The sequence below is a fragment of the Conger conger genome, chromosome 8, assembly GCF_963514075.1.
Source record: "Conger conger chromosome 8, fConCon1.1, whole genome shotgun sequence".
NCBI classification, from domain to species: Eukaryota; Metazoa; Chordata; class Actinopteri; order Anguilliformes; family Congridae; genus Conger; species Conger conger.
This window is the reverse complement of record NC_083767.1, coordinates 57,112,043-57,131,183: the sequence shown is the minus strand read 5'-3', so window position 1 is coordinate 57,131,183 and position 19,141 is coordinate 57,112,043. Positions and strand designations below refer to the sequence as shown.

The window sequence follows — 19,141 nt, the reverse complement described above, 5'->3', positions numbered from 1 at the left end:
CCCTCTGTCTGCTGCTACTGCCCCATCCTTCTGCCCCCTCCTTATACCTGCTCCTTCTGCCCCCTCCTGCTGCCCCCTCCTGCTGCCCTCTGTCTGCTGCTACTGCCCCATCCTACTTCCCCACCCTACTGCCCCACCCTACTGCCCCATCCTTCTGCCCCATCCTTCTGCCCCATCCTTCTGCCCCATCCTTCTGCCCCATCCTACTGCCCCATCCTACTGCCCCATCCTACTGCTCCATCCTACTGCCCCATCCTGCTGCCCACTCCTTCTGCCCCCTCCTTATACCTGCTCCTTCTGCCCCATCCTACTGTCCCATCCTACTGTCCCCCACCTGCTGCCCCCTCATTCTAACCAGGGGTGCCACCAAGGATTTAGGGCCCCACAAAATAATCTGACATTCAAGGCTCTACCACCCCAGAAAATCGTATGTTCTCATTTTTTTTGAGGGCCCCTGTCAGTCAGAGCCCTTGGAATCGTCCAAACCTTACATTGCCCCTGCAATCTACCCCCACAGTACCCCAGCTCAAAGTCTCCCCCCTGTCCCAGACTCCCCCCTGCCCTCCATTTTAGGGCTGCACTGTTCCTTACCAGCCCTATAATGGCATACTGTACAGTACCCCCCCCGCCTCTGTTTTATGACCCCTTTTGCCCCCACTCAATTGTACTACCCCCTACTAACCATTCCATCACCTGCCCCCTTACTGCCTTCTACCACCCCCTCCTGTCCCCAGCTGCCTTCTTGCCCCTGTACATTCCCTTAGTGCCCGTGCAGTGCCCTTTGCTGCCCCCCATTACTGTGACTAACTGCCCCCTGCTGCCCTCTGCCCCTCCCCTTCACATTTCCCTGTTCAGCCTATAGCAGCCAACTGCCCCCAACACACCCCAGGGCAGTACCCTTTTAATGAAGAACATTTTTCATCTTAATACATTCTGCCCCGTTTGCTGTTTTTTCATTTCCTAGACATTTAGATGATGGTGCTACAGATTTATATATTTTTTTCATGTTTTTTTTTTTTTTTTTTGGTGGGGGCGGTCTTGCTGGTGTGCCAACACTTGAAATACAGTACTGTATGAAAAATGCAATGTCTCATTTTGCCTGCAATGCAAATCCAAGATATTATGTTCATTATTTATTTCTTTTACTTGTTTTGGGGACGTCCTTCTCCCCGTCTTTTAATTTCCTCGCTACACTCTAGAAGATGATTATAATTAATACTGGCACGAGTGAGTTTCAGCTTCAGAGCCAGGTGCTGGTGATGTGTGATGTTGCCCTTGAGTTGTTGTGAGGAGATAATACCAGTATTGAACAGATTGGCATGTTAATTGCTTCTATCTGATTCTGGCTATTAGGCCGGCTGTTCAGGCATTGGACCAAGGGTTTTTGGATGTGGGAGATGCAGTAAATGAATGTAATTGTGGATCATTCCATCCCATTGTGTGTGCCTGCCCGCCTGCGTGTGTTAGCATGTGTGTACGTGTGTCTGTGTGCATACCTGTGTGTGTGTGTGTGCGTGTGTGTAAGTGCGTGTGTGCCTGCCTGCGTGCGTATGCGCGCTTTAAATAAAGCCACCTTTAGCTCCTCTGCTAATCTGTTCACCCAGACAGTCGCATGGCAGGTGACCAGTCGCGCTGAAGGTCACATGGATTTTCCTCACATTAAACGGGTCCTTCTGACTGAAGGCTAATAATGAAACGCTGAACATGCTGGATCTGTGTTATGCTAATGGGGAGAGGGGGGAAAAGATGGCCATTACATTCCACATTATTGTTATATACAGTTTTATTATACCAGCAGGCCCCTGGTCTGCATCCTTATATGTAGTATATCTGAAATGTGTGACTCGCTATCTGCCAGCGGCACCAGGTCCATCTGTCGATGGGCTGGCCTAGACAGCCATTAAAAGGATTCGCATCCCCAGATAGGCGGGTTCAGGGGATATGACATTTGGTGCTGGAAGTTGTAATGGTTCCTTGCGGTTGTTGATTAAGCTCCATTTTTCCAGGTCTGTGAGTTAGAAAATGGAGGCTTAATGTTAGCTCGCCCCAGGGACCTTCGGGCTACTGAATGTGACGATGGCGGCGGGGGAGGGGAGTGACAGCGAGAGGGGTGGGTGGGGGGTGGGTGGGCGATGGCGGGGGTGCCAGTCCCCGACCCTGAGAGGGGGTGTGAATGAAACACCAGTGCAGATATTCTGATGGAAGAGAACAGGCCATCGCGCTCCTGGAGCCATAGCGATGAATTAAATTCCAGTGTGACTGGTCTGAATGAAATGGCTCTTGAAATTTCTGTCCTGCTTTTTGGTCCTAAGCATTGCCAGACTTTAAGGACAGTGTTTTTTAAGTGTGTTTTAGGTATAAAGGTGGCAGGTAGGAATACTAGACCAATGTCATGCCCAGAAGGGTGGACTGTATGGGCTTGAATCCCAGTTAGGGGCATTTCCACATTTGCAGGTCACTTCTAGGTAAGAATCTGTGACAGTCGCTCACAAAACTGTGAAGGCTGATCTCTCAAAACCACTTCTGTCAGACATACATACATAACTTAACGAGCCATACTGTATCTGCAAAACAGATTGGTCAATGGCACCAAGTCATAGCTCTGATGCATACATATATTGTTTTATATCAAATGAAAGAGTGATGATAGCCCCTTTACTGAGTTCCGTCATAAATAAGCTGCTAGCTCTGCTGTTTCATGCTCTCCTTGGTAAGAGCTTCTGTTGAGCGCATAAACAGCACGAGTTGCGATGTCTGATTCCCCCCCCCAACCTCCAACCGGGTCGCCGCTTGGCACCGGCCGTCGCCGTGATGGATTGTGGGTAATGGCTCTGAGATGAACTGGCGACTCGTCAAGGTGGCGTAATTGTGGCGCTGCTCTGCGCCGCGGACGTTTGGAGGGGCTCCGGAGCTGTGAGCGGTCTTGGCTCCTGTACCCGCGTCTCCTGCACTCCCCGCTCCCCCGACGGGCCTCCAGCTCCGTTAATAAATAATGGGACGGTTAGTGAGGAGCGATCGGGAAAACTCCGCTCGCCACTTAATGAGAAGACCCGTCGAGTGTCCGTGGCAAGTCCGACGCAAATTGATTCGTTTAATTTAATTTAATTTTACTTTAACCTTTGTTTATACAGGGTGGGCTGCCTGAGCGCACATGCTCATTTACAGCAACGCCCCGGCCAATGCCCCCGCCCACCCCAGTAGACTAATCGGGATTGTGGGAGGAAACCCATACAAGTGTGGGGAGAACATGCAAACTCCACACAGAACGGCTCCAGTCGGGATTTGAACCCAGGACCTTCTGACTGTGAGGCAACAGTGCCACCAAAGCTTTTAATCCGAGATTAAGGTGAAATTTGTGTTGATTGGTTAAATTGGTTTTATGTTTGGCAGCCCATATTAGTACCAAGTAGGTCATGGCAACATGCTATACGTTGTCTGATGTTAGTATTGTAGATCCTTGTGGTTGTTTTAGGCCCTTGCTGACTGTTTACTGTTTACTGACACTGACTGGTGTTGATAAAGCTCATGTGTTATTCATAAATCATTCATGGTCTCACTAGATTCAGTACTTTCTGGTGTATCTACTGTAAGAGATGTGTTACTACCTTGTACAGTATGTTGGTAAAAGATGCTAGAGGCTGTGTACAGTCCATGTACAAATGTTGATACAGCTTTTCTATTGAAATGGACTCTATATGTTTAAGCTTTATATTTAGACTTTACTCTGTTTGGCTTTGGCCTGGAAAATGATTGGCTCTTTAATCAATAAATATTGTTTTCGTGTAAACAAGGGTGTGTTTGACCTCAACTCACATTGTGGTCTCTTTAATCTGACTGTCTGAACCTTATTACTTATTCCTTATTAATTTAACATGAGTAATAGCAGATGCTCTTTGCTAGCAGCAAATCCCATTTAGTGTTATTTGATGTTAATGGGGACTGCCCGTAGTCTAACGGCTAAGGTACATAACTGGTTCAACCGCCGGTGTAGCCATGATAAGATCGATGCAGCTTTTGGGCCCTGTCTCCTCAACTGTAAGTCGCTTTGGTTAAGTAATGTAACGTATCAGATAAATATCTGTAATGTAACCGTACCTCCATGGTTTATCATGACGCTTGATCTGAATTTTGTGAACTGAGGAGGAAAATCACTGTTGTAACCAGTAGGCAACCCCTCTGTAAAATGGCCTCCTGCTTACCCTGCCTAAAACTCAGTCCACGCCCACACTGTCAGGCAGCACGCTGCAGTCGGTGGAGGAATCGGCTAACTCCAGTGACAGGTCTCCACCTGTTCAGGGAGGTCCCCCGTCTCAAAACCCCGCTTACCGGAGGCGCCCCGCAGGTAGTCCCAAACTCATACCTTCTCATTTCCCTGGTTTCGTTCCTGGCAGCAAACGGGCCTATTAGCGGCAGACAATGGGGAGAAACCAGAGCCCAAATTGGCCTTTTCCGAGGGGAAGGACATCAGGACAGAGGGAGGGGGTCAGTGCGTTGCTGTCAGCCCCCCCCGCGGTGACAGAACGCGCGTGTTCGCGGTGTGTGGGCCGCCCTGCCGTGCCCCTGGCTGTAATGAAGTGGGTGTGCCAAGCGGAGCCTCCTGGGAAGTGTGTAAATATTAGCGATGTGTCATTGGTGCCAGTTTAGAGCACGTCGTCCCGTTCTGTGTCTCTTCCCCATGTCCTGGGCTAAGAAGCGACTGCATTGTAGTGGTAGTGTAGTAGAAACGGAGCTTCGGCGATTGCCTGACGGTTGCAGCTTCAAATCCAGAGTTTATCCACCTGTTATTTCTTGAGAACCTGAAAATGCTCTGCTTTATCAATGAATTATAATGAAAGTCAATGCTGCATCTTTGTAAGTTAGCATGAAAAATCCCTCAAGACAGTCACAGCAATGTTCTCTTGACTGGTAGTCACTACGACCGGCATTATTTTGGCTGCAGTATTAAAAGACGCACAGAGGTCCTTAAAGCAGAGTTTGTCCGCGATGTTGCGTTACCTTCAGCGCGGAGGCAGCTGGATGGCGCTGATCTCCGAGCAGCATGCGTTCCCTGACATTCTGCTCTGTATTAATTATCATGGATCGTGTCGCCCCCTTTCAGGGCACAGTCTCACACCAGATGGCTGTCAAATTAACATGGATCCGAAAAGGGAGATTGTTGCGTAATTGGAAGAACCCAACGAGCCCCCCGAGGTTTCCGCGTTCCACCCTGAGTGTATTGATCTGTCATTATTGAGGCCGACCAATGATATCTTAACCTTTTGTCTGAAAGATGTAGGACTAGTTATTCAGTTTAGTTAACATGCAGGGCTGGGAAGTAAAAGAGTTGGCATGGTTGGAAAACGCTGGGATGAATGCTTTGGGAGGCTTTTTTGATCTGAGCTTTTGGCCCAATGTTACAGAGGGCCGGGGATTAAGAGGGAGAAAAGCCATTAATTCAGGAATCTAACGTGAGTAGATCCTAACGAAGCCCATGGCTTTAATTGGTTGAGACCCAATCGATGCCTGTCCGGACCCTATCGTGCTTCAACTCTCATGGGCGTTGGCTTTGCATCCTCCTGGCCCTTGCTGTTGGTGACCTTTGACCCCCCGGGGACCAGAATGCAGTGCAGGAGGAGAGCTGTGGCGCAGATTAGCCCGGCGGCTCTCGCTAATGAATATGGACCCGGGCTGATGTATGGAGAAATGCCTGTGCAGGGATCTAAGGCGGGCCCCCTGGGACTCGACAGGGGTGCATTATCATCGGGAACGAGGATGTTTCAGACCAATTTCGTCATGGGGGCTTATTTTCTGGATTTACAATGTCTGGAAAGGCCGATTCTGAGTTGTGAATGCCTTGTTTTTAAGGGAGCAACCATTTTCATTTTCGTCATCGTTAATTTTTTCAATGCAGACATTTTAAATTCAACTGCATGTATGAGTTTAAAATACTACTACTACTACTACTACTACTACTACTACTACTAATAATAATATAATAATAATAATATATATAATATGTTGTTATATATATATATATTATATATAATGTTTTCTTTCATTATTACTATTCGTATTTTTTATTATATAGTAATAGTGGTTGTTATGTTTTGAATGGAAGGGTCCTGAGCCCCTTCCTTGTTTTGTAATTACCAGCATGTCATTCCCTTCTCATCTGGTTAGAAGGTCACCGCTGATTCACCTAACACCCGTCCTCCAGAGCTGCCATTGGCTGCTGGTCCCGGCCGTCTGCTGTTCAGCTGTGCCGTTATCTGAATGAATTAAACAATGAAGTGAGAAGCACGAGCCCTCGCGCTTCCCCGTCCTCAGCTATCAGCACGTTAGCGATAGGGAAGAACAATTATACGTGTTTCACACTGTTCATCACAAATGCAAATATTTCTGCCCGTTTAGCACTGTTGGGCTTTGTGTTTACTGGGTTTGATTACTCTTTTATTTTTAATTGCTTTGAAATTCTATTACCCCAGAATGGTGCAGCTCAGCACAACTGAAGCATCATAAATCTGTTTGTTTTCTGTGTCCTGTTTCCCGTCCTTGTCATTTCGTCAATATCCTTGCCCTTCCGTTTTCAATTATACGTACCATAGTTTTGCATTTCATTCCTTTATTGCACTTTCTGAAACATTCGGTGGCAATTCCTCTGTCAATGGTGCTACTTTCCGAAGATTTCACATATCTTATAGTATTGGGAAAATCCAGACATCTCAGGCCATCGATGACTTGCGTGCTGCAAGAAACAGTTATATTCTACCCACCAGACTTTTTATTAAAAAAGGGAACTGAACACACAATGTCATATATATGTAGATTGGTACAGTGACCTACATACTACACAATGATGAAGGGCCGGCAGAACTCATGAATACCAAGCGGCTCTGTGTGTTTGTCAGTCATGCCAAGAACGCGTTACCCCTAGCTGTGATAAAGAATATAAAATAGAGGTTCACCTTAACGGGAACGAACCAGTGTAGCAGCTGGGAGGTTCACACTCGATTGTCTCCTTGGCTGGACGGAGAGCCAAACGCAGGGCAGATTCTGATTGTCTGTGAGCCGTGTTCTTTAGCCCAGGGCTTCCGGAGAGTTCTGCTCCGCCTGCCATTTCTGCCGTTCTCTGCCCTAGGTTGGATGACGGTTACATGCAGCGTTCTCCGAGATCCCGCGTCTTCATGATCTGTAAGAGAATAAGGCAAATGAATAAATCATGCTGGTGTCCGACGCATTCCCTTTCGGCACTTCAGATGCCTGCCCCCCCGTGCAAGCCTCTGAATGTCTGGGGTGTTGCGCGGGAGCGAAAATGTTTTTTCAGGTTTATGGTGAAGCAGTAGTATGAGTTATGGTGATGCGCCGCTGTGCGATGGAGAGAATTCGCCCTCGGGGTGCACGGCTATAACAAGCTCAGCTGAGCGGCCGGTCGCTTTAGCAGCTATTGTCCTCGGTTACACCACCATTACTCATGCTCCGTCGACAAACGCCTGGCAGGCAGCTCCACTGACTCCTGCACTGTGTGTGTGTGTGTGTGTGTGTGTGTGTGTGTGTGTGGGGGCAGAGCACAGAAAACATCAATTGTAGGAGTGTGTGCCCTGCGGAACTTGCAGGCCATTTACAGATACACACACACAAGCTTATGAAGTCTTTGTTTCAGAGCTGAAAATGGTTGTTTAACAGGAGCACATTGCTGTATACACTGAAACACATTGTGTTTGGTATGGAACTAAGCCAATGGGTTGATTTAAGCAGTGTGTTGTCATTATTAGTAGTAGTAGTATTAGTAGTTGTAGTAGTAATAGGATTCATTGTTGTCATCATCATAATGCATTTTATATTTGACATATAGATACATATCTGGATGTAAGGTCACATCTGTGTATATTGATGCAAAAACAATCACGGGCCTTGAGCTCTGTGTGCAGTGTAGTTTGGCCGTAACCGCTCTGCAGTCAGATCTTTGTGCGGTCATGGGTGAGGGCGGCAGCGTTCGGGTATCGCGTGTGTCTCGGGGGGAATGAGCGATACCTGCTTCAGCTGCGCCCACGGAAATCTCCTGACCTTTCAGTCTGCCTCTCGGGGGTTTGCCCGGTCAGATTCTTCTGGAAATCCTCCTTTTTGGCAGGTTCTTGGTGCCGAGGGGATTTGAGCAGGCAGCCATGGTGGGTCTGTGCCACAATCACAGATTGTGTTCATCAGCACAGTTTAGATAGGCTCAGATGTCGAGCCATGCTTCAAAATCCATATCCAGAGAAGCAATGTCAATAACAGCATATAGTATATTTTATTTTGTAAGAAATATGATGTTTTCAATGAAATGGTGTTTAAGCTACAAATTATATTTGGTGTTGTATTTTCCTAGTTCTAGAAACCTGCTCAGCCCCTGAAACCCTCACCATCCAAGTAGTCTTTTACTGATGCCGCAGAAAACCCAAAGACTCACTCTATTCCTGTATAATTATACTATAAAGGTCTTGTTAATTAAATCACAAGAGTAGCTTGACTGATGAGATTCATAAACAGCATCAGAAAATAATTGTCCTTTGGGTGATAGCATTTAAAGTACTATATAAGTAAGCTAGGACTTATCTATTATCTCTGAACGTCAACCTGCTTAATATTCACTTGGCAATTTGACCTTGAATGCTGAAAGCTCTTTGTACCCAGACGTCATATAATTCAGACAGCTTCACGGCACGTTTTAGTCTGTGCTGTGGGCCTTCTATGGCCGTATGTGGCTTTACACTAGCCTATTGAGATCTCAGAGATGGAGCGTCTGCTGTCATTTGGACCATGGCAAAAGCAACGCTTCCCGATGCAGCAGAGGAGGGAAACCAAAGGGGCAACACTGTGGCTTTTGTTTGGCCAAAAGATGTGTCGCCATTCTCGGAATAATTTAGCAAAGGACGTTGCGTAATGCTACACTTGTTGAGGTCCTCATTTGAGCGCACAGTCACCAGTCCTGCCATCGTTCTCACTGCGCCCCTGACTGTTATCGCTACGCCCGTGTGCTGTTGCGTACGCTCTTATCGTGTCATTGCAGCCTCACAATAGCTTTGAGGGGGCCCACGGGCAGACATGTAACCGCAGAAAAGTAGCAGAAGCAGAAGTCAGTTTCAGCGAGGGCTGGCTGTCTGATGGTGTGTGGAAGGGACACTGACCAGGGAGAGGAAGCACCGCTCGACTGAAAAACTCAACTTGCGTCAAACTGTAGCCCAAATTTCAGTATGTACAACAAATCCCTCTGGGGTAAACGTGCTTTGACTTGGGACAAACCTAATAATAGCGAGCCTGCTACCTTTCCACTCTCTGTGAAAGCAACCGAGTCATAACCATCAAGAGTGTGCCCAATTCTGCTCCCTGTAGGCCTCCTTCAGGGGACGCTGCATGTTTCCCAGGATTCATTTCTGTCGTGATGTCATATTAGAATACTGCATTTGCTCTGCCTATCGCAATTATATCGCGTTATTGTATAGCATTTTATAATACAATAAATGTAACATTTCTGGGCAGCCTACTGTGAACCGGCTTTTTGAACCGTTGCACTGTTCTGCATGCTAAAAGCATATTCTTCAGCTGATATTATACATTATATTATAGATATATTATACCTGTTTTTGGTATCACCAAGCAGTCAAGTGCATTACATTACAGTAAATGATTATCGGTGTATGTTTATTTGTGATTTTGTGCATCTAAACAAATGATTAATCTGGTTTTAAGTTGTATAGTACCTGCGAGTATTATGATTTTGGCTTTTATTATGCTTGAATGTTCTCTGAGTACCCTTCCTCTCATGAGTTTCCGTGGGTTTGTGACCCATAGAAATTCCCATTACTCGACTTATGTTTTTTTTAATGATGCTGAACGCAGTCCAAAGCCTTTTTCTTCCCTTCAGACTGGTCCAATAAACACACAGAAAACGCAGACAATGAATAAAACATATCTCATCATGTTTCTGCTCTCATATGAGGGATGAGTTATGAATTACGTTTTCTTCCCTTTAGTCTTCGAGGAGCCGGAGGATCCCAGTAACCGGTCCTTCTTCTCCGAAATCATCTCCTCCGTCTCCGACGTCAAGTTCAGCCACAGTGGGCGGTACCTGCTCACGCGGGATTACCTCACGGCCAAGGTGTGGGACCTGAACATGGAGAACAAGCCCATCGAGACCTACCAGGTACACCTCACCTCACCTCACGCAGGCACACCTCACTGCCCGAGAGTGTGTGGACCTCACACAGGTACACCTCTCTACCTGAGAGTGTCTGTGGACCTCACACAGGTGCACCTCTCTACCTGAGAGTGTGTGGACCTCACACAGGTACACCTCTCTACCTGAGAGTGTCTGTGGACCTCACACAGGTGCACCTCTCTACCTGAGAGTGTGTGGGCCTAACACAGGTGCACCTCACTGCCCGAGAGTGTGTGGACCTCACGCAGGCACACCTCACTGCCCGAGAGTGTGTGGACCTCACACAGGTACACCTCACTTCCTGAGAGTGTGTGGACCTCACACAGGTACACCTCACTTCCTGAGAGTGGACCAGGTCACCTAGAGCTTCTCTGTAGCAGATAACTGTAACTTTACATTTCTTCTGGACCTAGCCATACTGCCTGAATTCTGTAGAGCGAATTCCTGGAACCTCACAGTGCTATGAATAGCACATATAGCCAACAGCTTATCCATTGTGAATACCTGCAACCTGCACATTTTTTCTGTGAAGTGAACACATGTACCCTCGCTGTGTGGGTTCCGTAGAGAGAATCCCTGTAAGCGCACACTGCTACAATTAGTCTGTTTTACCTTCCCCTGGCAGTATTAATTAATCTAACACAATATACAATATCTGTGTAATATCACTCCCGAGTAGAGCAAAACACACAAGAGAAAATAAGTGTCATTTATATCTACATTACGCATCGACAGAAAATTGAAATTTCACGCTTCATATACATTTCAAGGGCATACGCATCCCTGCAGTTCCTGTGATGTGTGTGTGAAATCCATAGACGGAGTCATTTGGTTCAGTGTCGACCGCGCGCGGCAGTTCCCGCTTTAGCGTGCGCATCTCCTTCGGAGCGTGTGCCTGCATGCGGATGTCTGTGTCGTACGTGTCATCCCCGCTTTGCGGGGGGGGAGGGGGGGGTCTGCGCTCGAAAGATAGGGGGAGGCTATTTATAGCTGACGCTACGCTTTGCGTCGCCGCACTGTGAGAAAGAGCCTCGCTCCAACACCCGGCCAGAACTGCAATGCAGCACCCGGAGAGATGGGGGGAGTCGAGAGGGGGATGGAGAGGGAGGGAGGGGTAGAGCGAGTCGGGTGGGGTTAAACGAGGAGGGAAGAGATGGAGAGAAGAGGAAAGGGGGAGGGGGTAGGTTAAGGGAATTGTCACCTGGGGTGGGGGTGGGTGGGGGGGGGGGGGGGGCAAAAGAGATTGTGAGAGTGAGTGTAGGGGCAGCACACAAAACATCAGTTGTAGCAGCAGCCTGTATTAAGCTTCGTGAGCTTATCTGTAGTAATAATGAATATCTGTATTTCGTTCAGCGCTCTTCAGATTGGCTCCTCCTCTGTTAGCTGTGGCATCAAGCGTGATTCGGGTTTTATTTTGATGTCTGTGCTGGTACAGTACCTGCTTGCCCTGCTCTCTGGAAAAAGACAAGCCTCCGTTTCGGACGGTTTTCGGCTCTTTTGCCATCGTACGGAAGTAGCGCTAGCGTAGCTCACATTTCGTGATCCGCGGCCCGTCACGGGAGAATTCGCTTAATTCTCAGCGAAGGCACGAGGGCGGATCTGTTGTAGTCCCTCGCCAGACTGTTCACCGGGATTATTAGCTAATGTCTGCCTGCGGACGGCTACGTACACCGATGTGAGGTCGCCGATGGATTAGGAACACCCCCGTCTTCTCGGGGAGCGAGACGGGCACACAGGCGCACACAGAGAGGCGCTCTGCGTTTCAAAGGACGCAGTATTGTTTTCCTTTAGCGTAGCTCCCATTAACTCGTGTTCAGAATAGCGGAAGGATGGTAGCCCGCTGTTATACCTGAGATCACAGAGGGCTGCAGTGCAGCAGGTATCCCAGAGAAGACTCCATTAGACCATTAGGCCTGTCCTCCCGAGATGGGGGGAAGAGATTTATTTTGGGTGCATCAATATTTGAGTCACTGCGGGACTCCAGGAGCAATAATGAGACAAGCCTGCAGGCGTTGCGGTTCTCCAGGATCGGGGCCTGATGTCCCCGTAGCTCATGAGCTTCAGCTGAGCTCTCCGTCCTTTTTCCGGCACGTTTAAAGACGCCAGGCTGCGCTGAAAACCGTCCTGTGGACGTGGCTGTCATCGATTTCTCCACCCCCGTTACCCAATAGCGCCTCGGGGGTCTGATTTGATCAGATCTAGAAGTCTAGATGTCAACGGCGGATCGATTTCGTATCTAAACAGAACATTGAAACCCCATGAAAATGAAGCGGACTTGAGATTTTAAGGTCTCTTAGTTCATCCAGATTTCAGAGATAGATTCTAATGGGAAACATTTGCTTTTCAGGAATGGTGGTCAATATGTTCGCCAACAGTTGCTACATCTGTGCGATTATGGCTCATTTTATATTGTGATATAATTAGCATGACTTTGCCTTATGGTGAGCAGGCTTGCTGTGCAGACACCAGTGCTCTGTATATCTAGATCAGTTCTGACCTGTTACCTGCTTCAGTAAACTTGCAGGTCAGCCACAGTCAGGATTGATGAATTGTCTAGTTATATATTGCCTTTTCCTCCAAACTGCTGACGCCAGTATACCTCCAGTGTACAGTAACATCACTGAGTGTGTGTGTGTGTATGTGTGTTTGTGTGTGTGTGTGTGTGCGCATTCACATGGGCATGCATGTGATTGTGTGTACATGCGTGCGTGCGTGCGTGCGTGTGTGTGTGTCTTCAGCCCTATAAATCCTGTGGTTTTCCTTCGACTGGAGCTCCTGCAGTTAACTTTTTTCCAATACAAAGCTGCTGAGTGTGATGGGGCCTTATTATAGCATATTGAGATGTTTTGTGCAAATGAGCCATTTCCCATGTAAAAGCGCCCTATATCTCAACACTGCGCGGTTTAAAAAGGCTGGAGTAATGGCAATACTGCTGACTGCAGTGAGCTCTGTGCAGAATCCCATTGGGGAGATGTCGGGTCGAAGTGGTGTGAGCGTGTCTGTTTAACGAGCAAAGTGGGCTTCAGTGATCAGGGTTTGAGTCTCACTTAGCTTGTGTCAGTCCATAAACCCTCTGCTGGGCCTGGTCAGCATTTTCAGCCTTTGTCGGTGAAGGTCTTAATTATCCTCCGCTGCCTGTGATCCATATTCATTTCCCACTTAACCATGAACATCGAGTACAGTACTTGTTTGTTTGTGGGGTGAATTGCTCTTCTTTCGCACTAAAACATCGTAATATTAACATAATTTCTCACATCATTATTAATACCCAGTGCTATTTCACTGCATGTAAATGATATTAAAATATGTATGTGAACATAAAATATCGATTTTTTTCCTCTGTAGGTTCACGATTATCTCCGGAGTAAGCTCTGCTCCCTGTACGAGAACGACTGCATCTTTGACAAGTTTGAATGTGCCTGGAATGGGACCGATAGGTGAGTCCTCCCTTTAAATACTTTTCCACGCTTTACTGAGCTTTTCTGCTGTATTGGAACCGATGAAATACTCTCAAAAGTGTAAACCTCTACCTTCTGGTCCTGTTGGTTGGCCCAATTGCACGAGGCGAGATCAATCGAGGACAGAAAAGTATTTTGAATCCAAAACGATTACGCATTTGACCTCGGTCAGCCTCTAACTAGTAGCACAGAACCTAAGGCCCCGACTCTTTTCAGCCCTTAGACTATGACCTGCTAGATTTCGACTGCATAAGTGGCAACTCCATCCTCATCATTAAAGTCTTTCAGATGGACTATTTTAATATCTTCTGGGCTGTCATGTACTGAGAATTCAGGCAAAGTCAATGAGCGGATTAAGAGATGACAGCATTGCTATAGTGATGTAATCTGTTAAATAGAGCTGGCATATAGACTACACACGGGGCATCTCTTAATCAAACTGATTTTTATTACAGGAAGTAAAAAAAAAAAAAAAAAACCCAGGCCCCTGTACAATGGGGAACAGTGTTCCTGGCTCAATTCATCCTTTTATGTACGGGTATAACAATACGACCCTGTAGAAACGTCCTTCAGACCCGAACGCTCAATTACCCCCCGACACCAGTTGGCCCCTCCCATTCTCCCTCTATCTCTCGCAAGAGCAGAACAGCCTTGCCCCCTTGTATGGAGGCAGGAAGGCTGGGTCATCTCTCTCTGCTACAACAGAGCGAATCAAATCCTGCCTTTCCAGCCAAAGGAGAGCCAAATTATTATTTCAATAAAGAGGGTATTGTCGTGAGGACTGCTGTATTAAGCCGGGGCTTGTAAAAAGGCCCAGGTGGAGAGCCGACATTGAACGATTCAATTATTCTCTTCCAAACGCTCAAATCCGAAAACCAACATTTCAGCGCAGCGTATTGCCGACACGCAGTTTCAGTCATGAGTGACCTTTTAAGTTTTTGATATGTATTGTCCCGTTAAATGACAGCTTATATTAATTTCATGCAGGGCTATAATACTGGAAAAGGGTTAGTGCTGTCTTTTCCATTTTTTTTTTTTGCCTGGTCTTCATTTCACTTTGAAGAGGGGCTACAGACCTGGTGAACTATGCGGTGGTTTCTTATAAAATGACTTAAGTGAAGCTGAATGGCTATTTTAACCTTCCACCCACATTCTGCCCAGTGGCATTCCCATGGGAATCCTACGGAGAGAAGAAGCTACCTGAAAACATGAAATCCATAATGAATGAAAACGTGTATTCTGCTATTTTATTATTCCTTATTTGCTCCAAAGACATCCAATACCATGGGTGACTTGCATAACATCATAACTTGCTAATAATGTGTAACTTAAGTTGTACAACAGTAATGCACTTTTGTATTAAAATGTAGCATAAATGGTGCATTAAAATAAATCTCAGTTCATCATATATGAAATGTAGACATACGTGATGGGACCCGAGTTGCTTTGGTAATTCTGCCAATCAAATGTAATACATACATGACATAATCGTTTATAAATATTCTGTAACTCTGGTGGCAATGCCCTGCTAACAGCTAGTAACTGTGCATTAGCTTGGGAGTGATCATCAATAAGATCATTGTCAAGTTGATTTATTTTTCTAATCATTTGGCTGTAGTGGTATTTTACATATCCATTTCTGGTATAAATATTACTCAAGAAAAGTTATATTTATACCAGAAATTAACTACTAATTATGTTATCATTGGCAGATTGAATTGTTGCAGCTCGTGCTATTGTGTTATCGTGGTTCATTATGAGTGAGCAGATCACTGTTGTCATCAAATAAAGACATCTTCAATGTGCCTACCTGATTTGGGATCTCTACCCAATAACTCTCAGGGTGACAGGATTTTTGAACAGGTGTAGAGACCTGGCACTTCATTTCAGTAGCCCATGAATGTGCTGTTTTATTGTTTGTAGCCCACAGCGTTTTATCTGTCAGTCTTTCACTGGCATTGCGCTGAAACGGGCACTCTGGCTGTTACGGGTGGAACACACGGAATAATGGCCATCACTTCTTTTGTTCTGACGGAGAGATGGAGAGAGGGATGAAATGAAAGAGACAGAGGGAGTAGAAGGGATCATGAGACGGAGGGAAGGAGCGGGGGGAGAGGGAAAGGGAGGCGGGGGAGATTATTCATGCCCCGGGGTGCAGGGGGATGTGAGAGGATCTCTGTTAAATCAGAATGCACATAGACTCCTCCCAGGGCTGGTCTGACATCCTCTCCTCCTGCCCTCAGATGCTAACGGTCACACGTGAGGAGCCGTAGCCAGGGAACAACAATTGGTTTTATATTAAAAACTCAGTCTCTGTCTCCAGTCTGTGTTATAAAATGATTTAATCTAGAGAGTGAACAAGTGAAGCACGAAATGTGTAAGGTTCAGTATTAAAGGTAAAAGCTAAAAAAAAGAAAAGTCAGTATTATTTTGATTTGTGTGATGATAAAAAAAAAAAAAACTCAATTTAGAGTATAGTAATGTTTCTCCTAATGGTGTCCTTGTGGGACAACCGCACAAAGAGAATGGCCAGCTGATGATAAAGAATCACTACTCGTTTAATTTCATTCATATCATATCTTATCAAATTGTTGTACACTCAGTGACCACTTTGTGTAGACCTGTACATCAGCTTGTTAATGCAAATCTTATTTAAACAGCCAATCGTGTGGCAGCGACTAAATGCATACAAACATGCAGACATGGTCAAGAGGTTCAGCTGTTTTTCATGAATGGGGAAGAAATGTGATTTAAGTAACTTTGACCGTGGAATGCTTGTTGGTGCCAGACAGGTTGGTTTGAGTATCTCAGAAATTGTTGATCTCCTGGAATTCTCACACACAACAGTCTCTAGAGTTTGCAGAGAAAGGTGTGAACAACAGAAAATATCCAGTGAGCAGCAGTTCTACAAGCAAAAACACCTTGTTAATGAGAGAGGTCAGTGGAGAACGTTCAGACTGGTCAAAGCTGACAGGAAGGTGACAGTAACACAAATAGCCACACATTACATCACATAACGGTGGTGTACAGAAGAGCATCTCTGAACACACAACGCATCAAAGTCGATAGGCTACAGCAGCAGAAGACAAATAAGTCTAAAAAAATAAGTCTAATAAATACCTAATAAAGTGCTCACTGTGTGTATATCTCAGAATTCTCAATGCCATGGTAGAACAGGTCCTAAATATGCATTCCGGTGAATGTGCCCTCACAATGTTCTGGGCGGACGGTTAGGATCACGGTGTGCATGTGCAGTGGTGCCCTATGCTGGAATGCTTTGGGCTTTCCTTAATTCCCTTGTCTGGGTTTTCACCCTGCAAGACTGGGTTTCAATTCAGCCCTTTTCAATTTAAACTGACCTAATTAAACCCCACTCGTGTCCCATGGTATTTCCTTAATCCTTATGTCATTTCCATGCGCCTGTGATTATGCTAAAATATTCACACTCATGTTTACTGAGAGCTGATTGGACAGCTGAGGGAGAGGGGGAGGAGGGGCGGCCCTTCGTCCTCGTGGTGTGGAATCGAAGAGACAGTGCCCCCTTTAGGTTGTTTTTTCTCCCCCTTTACCAAAATGAGTCATTTTGCAAAAGGTGAATGCCATTTACTGTACCACTAGAAAAAAACCCCAACATTTTTGCAGTTGCTCATCATCATTGAGGTTTGAACATCAATTTAAAAAGAAAACGTGTTTGACTATTCATCAGAAAGCGAATGCTCAACAAACACTTGAAGTCACGCCTGAACGCGTCTTTTCCATCGCTGGGTGTTTGTGCTTGCTGTCCGCAGCTGCGGTGAGCAGAATTAAAGGATTAAAGAAACGGGTTTTTGTGTGGCGGAGTGATTTTCCTGACAGGACAGGAAAGCGTAACTGCTTTCTTATTCTTTTTTTCTTTTTTTTTGTGCTGAGCGAGTACGTTTTTTCATCATCACACAGCACTTAGTTTTCTCTCACTGTTATCTCTCCCATGGAAGCGTTTGTGCACTAAAAAAGTAGAGTAATACGAGCACACGGGTACAAATACAATCAGGCACCCATGCACGAATGCGTACACACACACACACACGCACACACACTCATGCACGCACACACGCTCACGCACGTACACACACATAGACACAGAGTAAAACAATGCCTGTGCTCTATAGGCAATAGATCAGATTGTGTTGCTGGGCCACTGAGGACATTAAGCACAGTTCCCAGATACATTTGACATCAGCTGAACCAATGAAACGGCACACACACACGCACACGCTCGTGCACGCGTGTGTGTGTGTAAAAAGGCCATCCTGCACTGCGACTGTGTAGTTTGGTGCAGCTTCACTGCAGTGCATTGTTCTGTAATGCTGAGTAAGGCCTCATATTTACATCAGGCATTTTAGTGATTTAACAACTTTAAAATGAAGGGCCGATTCACCTCAGCCACCGCCGTAGCTCCCTCTTGGCAGACACAGAGCAGCCATTTTGTGCCAGACCACACCCGCGCGTCATACGAGGTGGCGAGGGGGGGGCTTTATTTAGCCAGTTAAACTGCGGGGGCGATCAGGTGGCCAGATTGAGTTCACAGGAGTGGGAGCGTTGCCAGGACTCCGGGGCAAAGCGGAAAGCGGGGAATTCTGCGAGGCTGGGACAGCCGAGATGAGCCTGATTAGATTTGCGGATCAGGGGGCGATTAAAAGACTTTGGGGAAAGGGGCGGGGGCAGTGTTTACTAACGCGATGCCCCTCGGAGCTGGTGCTCTGTAATGGTGCCAGTTAATCCGCCATTTTGGCTCTAACTGGTTCTAATGTGTGAGTCTACAGTCATCCTGACTCCTCACTCTGGCCCCACGCTGCCCTCTCCAGTCCTTCACACAGCGAGCAGATGCCAGAGAAAAATTACAGCATCTGCACATGTTGCATGAACCAGCCACTGGACTGTCTGAATCCTGTGTGTTTGTTTACTGCTTGGGAGTCTTGTGAATACCTTCCATTAACCCTCCTATTATGTTAAGAGTTTATGACATGTTTGGGGTCAACTTGCATTTGCAAAAGAGAAATGTTGACACTTTGTGTGTCGCCCTCTTATTGTCTCCCGAATGACTGGCCTGACTTTATCCATAAATATGAAAACTCTGTGGGGAAACATCTCATTTTAGAGCCTAAAGTACAGTAAGTAGAAGTTTGGCACCTGTTTGGGAAAGTGCCGCCAGAATCAAACACAAAGAAATCTGAGATGATAATACAAATGGTTGTACATTTTCTTACATTTTATACAGAGGGTCAAAACAACCCCACACAGCACATTTGTATGCAAAGTTGGTAAAGGAGTACGTTTCTTGCGTGTTTACCATTTAATCCCACCAGAATAGAAAATATATTCACCGTACCAAGGTGAAAAAAAGGTTAACTGCTTTTTAAGAGATGTCAAACACTGAATGGGGTCAATAGGAGGGTTGAAGGACATCAGACAGTTAGGCACACGGTCTAGCTTGATCATTACTGCCACAGAAATACGGACCTCCTTCAGT

General features: G+C 46.2%; 1 protein-coding gene across 6 annotated transcripts in view; it reads left to right on the top strand.

Moving 5' to 3' along the window:
* LOC133135231 (serine/threonine-protein phosphatase 2A 55 kDa regulatory subunit B gamma isoform) overlaps positions 1 to 19,141 on the top strand; it is a 105,123-nt gene that overhangs the window by 82,128 nt on the left and 3,854 nt on the right. For all 6 annotated transcript variants that reach the window (XM_061252088.1, XM_061252089.1, XM_061252092.1 and 3 more), the window contains 2 exons: positions 9,990 to 10,159; positions 13,520 to 13,611. In XM_061252088.1, coding sequence (XP_061108072.1) covers positions 9,990 to 10,159; positions 13,520 to 13,611 — 262 coding nt within the window. The remainder of the gene's footprint in view (positions 1 to 9,989; positions 10,160 to 13,519; positions 13,612 to 19,141) is intronic.